At 36.8% G+C, this 8,997-nt stretch overlaps 1 protein-coding gene across 1 annotated transcript; it reads left to right on the top strand.

The window, feature by feature from the left end:
• The first annotated feature begins 891 nt into the window (after positions 1-891).
• FIGNL1 (fidgetin like 1) lies at positions 892-8,437 on the top strand. Its single transcript, XM_079151193.1, has 2 exons — positions 892-1,025; positions 3,870-8,437. Exon 2 carries the CDS (start codon positions 3,880-3,882, stop codon positions 5,905-5,907), a length of 2,028 nt encoding a protein of 675 aa, XP_079007319.1. The 5' UTR covers positions 892-1,025; positions 3,870-3,879; the 3' UTR covers positions 5,908-8,437.
• Positions 8,438-8,997: the final 560 nt, after the last annotated feature.

The raw sequence follows: 8,997 nt of genomic DNA, 5'->3' as shown, positions 1-8,997 counted from the left end.
TTCATATTAAGTATTAGGATGCTATTACAACACATCACATTTTTAAAAGATGGGAAAGTCTTGATATAGCATAAGGTTTTGAATCACAGTAATGACATTAGTAACAACAAAAAATTTAAAATGATATCACAACTTCTGTTAAATGCCTGCCACGTGCCAGCTATTGCTTTGATAATTTAAGTATTATATCCCTTATTGATTGTGGTCTTTACAATAGCATTCTGAGTCACAGATTATTCCTGTCTGAAAGAAGAGGAGACAGGGAACCTTCTAATGGTCCGCGGGGAGGGAGAGGGCGAGGTGACAGTGAAGGCAAGTGGCGGGCAGGCCCCAGAACTCAGGGTCTAAGTGGTGTAAAAACGTCTTGAATAATTCCCAACTTAAACCCACTAACTCCTCTCCCCGGCCCCTCCGTGCTGTAGCGCACAAGGCGGGCGGTTTGCTGACCCAGGTGAGTCCTGGTAAGTCACAATCTACATATCTACAGGTTTCCTTCGAAATTTCATTCAGTTCTCATCACTACTTCACTTTAAAAAATGATGCTTAAGCACAGTGAAATGACACTTAAGGTAAATCGCATCCTGGCTGGACAGATCGCAAGTCTCTTTTCGCAGAATATTTACAACTAGTCTCCTTCATCAGAATGTCACCATCCAGTACTGCACAAAAAAAAAAAAAAAAAAAAAGGCAAGAAAAAGAAAGAAAGAATGCACGAATGAATGAATGAATGAAAAAGAAATAAAAACGCCCTCTCTCCAGAGTCGCGGCCTAGACGCTACGCGCCCGCCCCCGCCGCGCGCGTTCCCGCTCACGTATGCACGTACGGCGCGGGCCCGAGCACGTCACGCCACGCAGGCGCACGTCGGAACCCGCGCTTTTCAGAGGCTGAGAGCGACTCGGCCATCCGCAGGTTGGCTGAGGTGCAATCTGTGGGGTTGGGGACTTGGGCGCCTTGCAGGGCGTCTGCCAAAAACCCGTGGGCCTGTCGAGCGGCGAACTGCGGCTCCGTGGGAGACCAGAAACAGGTCAGAGTCCAGCGAGCGTCCGCGGGTTTTCTTGCAGGTCTGTGTCCTCAGTGCCCCGTTCTTTTTCGTTTGTTGTACGGGATGATGGTCTTGGGAAGTTACTGAGGTGACGATTGGTCAACCCCGGAGTGGGCCTGGCGGGCTGAGAGCGGTTCGAGGCGTGTGAAGACCGGTTTCGGGCAGTGTCTGCCACCGCTAACCTCAGCAAGCACTGGGAGGGCCGGAGGCGTTATTGTGTAAATTTACTGAGTCTCAGTATTTTCTACCGTTATGGGCAATACTCATAGTACAGGTAGAACATTCTTCATCGGAAAACTCAAATTGCTCCAGAATCTGAAGCTTTTTGAGCCCTGACACATTGCACGTAGGAAATGTCACACCATGATAATTTATTTTACGGAATTATTAAAAATATTGTATAAAATTAACCTCCAGGCTGTGTTTATAAGGTGCATATGGAGGTCTCCTAAGATATTTCATCATATATATATATATGCGCGTATTTATATATATGCGTGTGTGTGTGTGTGTGTGTGTGTGTGTGTGTGTGTGTGTGTGTGTGTTGCTTTTTTACTTTCAGAAATCATAAAAGCTTCGGGTCCCAAGCATTTTGGATAAGGGATATGCAACCTGTAGTAAGTCAGAACTGCTTTCTGCTTGTTCCTGACCATATGTAGTTCCTGTAGATTGAGGACTCTGTTAATTTACGTGGTAAGAAAGAAAAGCTGATACCTTCTTTGAGGCGTCATTGTGAAGAATAGTAAGAAATACTTTATCCAGTGCTGAGAACTGTTTTGAGTGTTTTGCAGAACTAAAAGACTTTGTCATCTAATTAATTGCATTTCTTTTATATGTGAAAATAGACCCACATTAAGACATCTGCCCAAGGTCAGTGCTGGAGGATAATGGAGCCAGAATCTGAACACAGGCAGTCAGGATTCAGATCCTGTGCTCTTAATTCCTGTGCTATTTTTGCCTCTGGGGAAATAGTTCTATGAAGGACCTGTACAGTGTCTGCAACATGGTCGGAGCTGTACTAGTACTTTAATTGCTATTATTTTAGTGGATACCATATAGTCTTAAGTTCTGAGAGAATGTAAGTTTGATAGAAAAATACTTCCTACTAGCAGAAGCTAACAATCCAGTTTGGAAGAGAAATATAGTCTTAAGATAATAAGAAAATTACTAAAATAAAGAAGATTTTGAAACAGTTCTTATGTTAAGGTTAAATTGACTTAGAAATGGTAAATAGGACAAAAACTGTCATTGAGTAGTGATGGCCAGTTTTTGGTAAGCTGTATTTATAGTTGTTGGATAAATGATTGGGTTGAAAGGAAAAAGTAAGACTTGGGAGATGAATATTGAAAAAGAGTTGATAATGGAAATGAGAAAAGTTTCCTGAAAACAGTGACGTGAGCTGTGGAGTAATTCCAGGATTGCACATGATAAACTGGAATGAAACCATGCAGAGGAAGAGGATTATTATAGTAATTGTGAAAAATATTTTCCAAGTCACTTCTCTTTCAATTTCTCAATTCCAGTATAGTATAAAGTAGATTAAAATGAGAGCAAAAATGGTGTAATGAAAGCAGGATGAACTGCTTGTCAGAAGGAATGCTTGCATAGTGTTGATTGTTTTTTTAAGCTTTATAGCTTTAAATAAATTAGTCTCACTGGATTTTAAGTTTTCTTATTTTTTTGAACAGATTTATGAACACCTGCCTATAATGTGACAAATTGTTTGCAAGGTGTTGTTGGATGTACAAAATTGTATTAAATGTGTCTCTTGCACAAAAGTAATTTATTGATAATTAAGCTATAGCTCCAGGTAATTTGGAAGGATACTTTAAAATACTTAAGTTCTTAGTTTTTACTTTATTGCAGTACTCTTAGGAAACCAAACAAATTTCTCGTAAATTTTTCTTGTGAATATGCAGGTAAATTCTTAGGTCTGACAGCATACTTCCATCTATGATTCTATTCAAATATAAGTATGAAGAGGCTTATAAAAATAACCTGAGAAGAAATCTAAAGTAAAAGCATTTTACTAGTAGACTATTTGGCTTGTTCTCATTAACTATTGTAACAGTTTCAGTTTCTAATACTTCATGTGAAATTGGGAAATTGTGATTCTGCAACATCTTTTTTATGTGACTTATTTATGAACAAGTCATTAAAACATTAATATGATCCATGCAGCTCAATCTGATGTTTGGCAGTAACATCAATGGAACTTTGAGTACATAGGGAAGTGCACAAGTATCCAGAATGAAATTGTATGTTTGATATGGGACTTGATTCATAACTGCCTCTGTGATCTCCAGTAAGTTTCTTAATTCTCTCAGCTTCAATTTCTACATTTGTATGGAATAGCATTAGTAGTTTTCAGATTTTTTTCATATTCATTTTCTGACTTGATTGTCACTATGATTCCTTTCACTTGACAGGTAAGGAAACCCAGGGATAGTAACATGCTTGTTACGGCCATCACATTTTTTTGTTTTAGAGGCTAAATGTAAACTCCTGGTTTGTGTTTAGTATAGGAGTTCCTTTGGTCTTTCATATTGCCTTTCTTTTGGTGATTAGTTTTAAATCTTTTCCATTTAAACCTTATAAATGTATTTCTCTGTTTTCAAGGAAAATTGTTATATAATTAAAATAGTTTTACTCATAAAAAATTATTATGAAATCTTTGAGACCATATCAGTATATGTTTATATAAACAATTTGTTCATATACATATATAAAATCCAGTGTACCTTTCTTAGAGATTTTAAAGGTACAAAGTATGTCTTTTTTTTCTTCTTGATACTGATTTGTCTTCATTTTTACCATTTGTTACAGAAACTTGAACATGCAGACCTCCAGCTCTAGGTCTATACATCTGAGTGAATGGCAGAAGAATTACTTTGCAATTACATCTGGCATATGTACATCAGGACAGAGGGCTGATGCATACCGTGCACAGATATTACGCATTCAGTATGCGTGGGCAAACTCTGAGATCTCCCAGGTCTGTGCTACCAAACTGTTCAAAAGGTATGCAGAAAAATATTCTGCAATTGTTGATTCTGACAATGTTGAAACTGGCTTGAATAACTATGCAGAAAACATTTTAGCTTTGGCAAGATGTCAAACTAACAGTGAAAAGTGGCAGTCTGGGTTGTCAATAAATAATGTTTTCAAAATGGATAATGTACAGAAGATGATGCAAGCTGGCAAAAAATTCAAAGATTCTATTTTGGAACCTGGTGATGCAGCAGTAATAATCCATAAGGAGGCTACTGCCTTTGATCTTCCTAAATTTAATGTTTGTGGAGCTTCTGGAGAAGGTGACCTATTATCCAACTCAATTCATAGCACAGATAGGGCCCAAGACCACCCAAGGAACAACCCTTTGAGGTGCCCCCAGGATGTCCAGCCACATATAGTGACTAACACCACCGCTAAGACTTGTCTCATGTCCTCAATGCCTTTAGGTGAGTCATCCACTGCAAAAGTGCATGCTACACCATTATTTGGGAATGTCAAAAAGGAAAATCTTAGCTTTCCCAAAGCGATCATGGGACTAAATACTTTCTCATCTAATCAGTCTTGTTTTCCTTCTGGCTCTGAAAATCCACGGGAAAGGAAGGGTTTTTATGGTTCTGGCATCATTGATGCCCTTTCCAATCCAGTACTGAATAAGGCTTATAGTAAAACTGAAGATAATGGCCAAAGGGAGGATAGCAATCTGCCCACCTTTAAAACTGCAAAAGAACAATTATGGGTAGATCAACAAAAAAAGGGCCACCAACTCCAGCGTTCATCAGGGTCTTCCTATGGTGGTGTTAAAAAGTCTCTGGGAGCTGGTAGATCTCGAGGGATATTTGGAAAGTTTGTTCCTCCTATACCTAAGCAAGATGGAGAGCAGAATGGAGGAATGCAGTATAAGCCTTATGGGGCAGGACCTACAGAACCAGCACATCCCATTGATGAGCGTCTGAAGAATTTAGAGCCAAAAATGATTGAACTTATTATGAATGAGATCATGGATCATGGACCTCCAGTACATTGGGAAGATATTGCAGGAGTGGAATTTGCAAAAACCACAATAAAGGAAATAGTTGTGTGGCCCATGATGAGGCCAGACATCTTCACTGGGTTACGGGGACCTCCGAAAGGAATTCTGCTCTTTGGTCCTCCTGGGACTGGTAAAACTTTAATTGGCAAGTGCATTGCTAGTCAGTCTGGAGCAACATTCTTTAGCATCTCTGCTTCATCCTTGACTTCTAAATGGGTCGGTGACGGGGAGAAAATGGTACGGGCTTTGTTTGCTGTTGCAAGGTGTCAGCAACCTGCTGTGATATTTATTGATGAAATTGATTCCCTATTATCTCAACGAGGAGATGGTGAACATGAATCTTCTAGAAGGATAAAAACCGAGTTTTTAGTTCAGTTAGATGGAGCAGCTACATCTTCTGAAGATCGGATTCTAGTGGTGGGAGCAACAAATCGGCCACAGGAGATTGACGAGGCTGCCCGGAGAAGATTAGTGAAAAGACTTTATATTCCTCTCCCAGAAGCTTCAGCCAGGAAGCAAATAGTAATTAATCTAATGTCCAAGGAGCAGTGTCACCTCAGTGAAGAAGAAATTGAATGGGTTGTCCAGCAGTCTGATGGTTTCTCTGGAGCAGACATGACACAGCTTTGCAGAGAGGCTTCTCTTGGCCCTATACGCAGTTTACAAACTGCTGACATTGCTACCATAACACCAGATCAAGTTCGACCAATAGCTTATATTGATTTTGAAAATGCTTTTAGAACTGTGCGACCTAGTGTGTCTCCAAAAGATTTAGAGCTTTATGAAAACTGGAACAAAACATTTGGTTGTGGAAAGTAAATGGGACACCTGAAATTAAAGGGTGGCATCTTTGTGGTACAGTCTTTTTTGATTTTTTAACATAGGATGCGGGCAGTGTGCTAATTGCTTCTTTTTAAATATATTCTGAATTGTGTACCTCAAGAATAACAATAGCTCAAATTTTATGATTGACATAGCTTATGTTAATACATTTTTTGCCTTCCTATTTAATGTATAAGCCTATTTAAACAGAACAAGAATGAAATTTTTGTTCAGTTTCTAAGAAGTCTTTGAAGATGTATAATATGAATAGTAAGCTCTAATAATCTGAAGGTTTCATTAATATATGAGGATATGACTGATTTTATACATCTTTTATTGAAGAAAGTTCTGTCTGAAAATCTCATAATTCTTAATGTTGGCTAGCATAATGGCTCACATTCAAAGCAACATTGCTTACTGTTTAGGTAGATTTAAGATCTTCTCAAAAATTAGAGTGAAAGTGCCAGTTTTTACTTTCTTCTGGTCTGTAACCTATTTTGTGATATCCTTTCCTTTCCAAAGCAAACTAATAAAAACATGTTCAGAAATAGCAAGGTATATCTAGTAGCAAAGACATCTACATAACCAAAAGGTGAAGAATATTGTATTTTTTCAGGGTGTGTTTATCATTAATATGGTGTTTATTATTAATACTGTATCTGATATTGCTTCACAGCCTGTAGTATTGCCGTATCTCAAAAATAAATGTTTTCATATTTTTATAATAGACCATTTTATTTTATAAATCTATGTTCATGTACAAATAAAATTGATCACTGTTACATTACCACTTTGGGGAGACACATTATTTCAGCATAGATTCTTTTAGGTCTTTTTTAATACAGAAATGGAATTGTACTGTGCATTCTCTTTTGTAGTCTGTTCTTTCAAGTATATTATCACTTTCCTTGTTAACATAAATGTATACAATAAGTCTGTCAGATTGCATAGGAGTCCATTGATTTGGATGGTCTTCTGTTAGAGTTCATTTAGGGTGGACATTAACTTTTGTTTATTGTAAACAAAAAATGTTGAATGCTATTTAGTGATCTTTTATATATACATTAAATTTTTTTAGTAGAATTCTTGGAATTAGAATATGCATTTTTTTTTTTTTAATCTTTCAGCATGTCTAAATTGTCATCTAGGAAAATAGTGCCTATTTAGAATTTTCATCTGTACTAAATCAAAGGGACTGTTTATCTGTACTGCAGCAGCACTGGGCAATAGGCAGTTTTAGTTTTTGTTAACATTCTTTTCCCATCCATTCCTTCAAGAATTGAATGCCAGAGTGTTCTAGGTGCTGAACACAGAGCAGTGAACCACACAGACATGTGTGCCTGGTTCCATTCAAGTTCCAATGTTTTCTCTAATAAACACTGCAACTTGAGAGAGAATTTGAAGCACTTTTAATAGGTGAATTTAGACCTTGTGTGTTTGTGGATTCTTATAGAATAAAAATAAATTTTTACTCTGGATCTACCTTTTTATACTGTATCAAAACTTTATAATTGCAACTTTAGTTTCCCCTTTATTATGTGAATTGTCTTTTATCAGAATGAGGATGTTAAACTTATGTTTAGTCTTTAGTTATATTTTCTAACATTTAAAATCTTACTTTTTAAATTTTGTTTCTATATAAAAACTATAACTTTGGATTCTTAAGTTTTCTTAGGTCAAGGAATTCTCTAGTTTTTCCTGTTATTTAATAATTCTCTTTAATAAATAATTAAGATTTCCATCCTCTGGGGTCTTAAAATTACCACAGTTATCTAGATTTATCAGCAATTGCTTACTAGGTATTAGTGTCTTATTTAACTCTGTAAATTAGTCTTAATGTTAATAGTTTTTTTCAACTAAAACTTACACCAGTCCTGACTTTTAGTTCCTATGATCACCAACCATGGGGCCACTTCCTCTGTGGAGATTAGATTATGTACAAGAAAGAATTTCACTTCATCTTGGATTAAGTAGAGATTATATTTCTTATTAGCAAGTGAAACAGATCTTCCAGAAATAAGTCTACTAAGTAAGAATCTAAACCTGAAAGGGTGACCAAGCAGGATAATCTAAAACTGGAAAGAAAATTTGAGCTAGGGGAGCACTTGACAGTTGTCTACATAATGCCACATAGAAGCATTCCTTCTCAGCCCTTTGTGATTCTGACTATCTGAGGCAGTTGAGTAAGGAGTTTCCTGAAACTTTCACTCAAGATTGGGAAGATATGGTAATCTTGGACTATTTCCTCTTCCCCCAAGTGACACTGTATATCTGAGCCATTGTTTGAGAGAAACAAATACTAACCTAACTTTTAATGTCCTTGAAAGTTAATGTTTTCTTGGTAAAAATGTGCATTTTACCAACACATTTCCCCTGGTTGTGGTACTACTCCTTCAAAATTTTGGTAGGAATATAGTAATTTATCCATCTTTATAATATCAGCCATTTATTTATTTACTCATTTCTGGGTTTTATTTTATACTTAGGCAATCATCCATTCTATAATATATTTTAAATTTTTCTTAAATAGTCCACATAATTTTTTTATTTTTGTCAACTAATAAAAATAATTACACATTAATATGATCTTTCATTTATGCATACATTGTGTGATGTTTAATCCAAGTTAAACTTATCTGTCTCCCTAAACATTTTGCCATTTTTTCAATGGTGGAAGCATTCAATATCCTTCCAGCTTTTTGAGATACACTGCACATAATTGTTATTCCTAGTCACTCTATCATGCTGTGCTGCACCAGAGAGTCTTACTCATGTAATGGTAACTTGGTACCCATTGAAAACCTTTTCCCATCCATCTCTCCCTTTTATCCATCACTCCCCCTTAACCCCGCCACCTCTGGTATCCTTTGTTCTATTTTAAGTTCTATGAGAATAATTTTTTTCTTACATTGGGTTCATTTGGACAGAATCCTACATGAATGTAATTTGATTTACTCCATTTAAGTCCCCAGTGCCCCCAATCATCCCTTCCCTCCATCCCCCTATTCTCCTTCCTCTTACTGGTCTTCCTTTCACTCATTTATTTTTGATTGGTGCTTTATAGATACACAAAAAGGTAGAATTCAC

The sequence above is a fragment of the Sciurus vulgaris genome (genome assembly GCF_902686455.1).
Source record: "Sciurus vulgaris genome assembly, chromosome: 8".
NCBI classification, from domain to species: Eukaryota; Metazoa; Chordata; class Mammalia; order Rodentia; family Sciuridae; genus Sciurus; species Sciurus vulgaris.
Note: the sequence above shows the minus strand (reverse complement) of the source record. Positions and strands in the feature narration are given on the sequence as shown.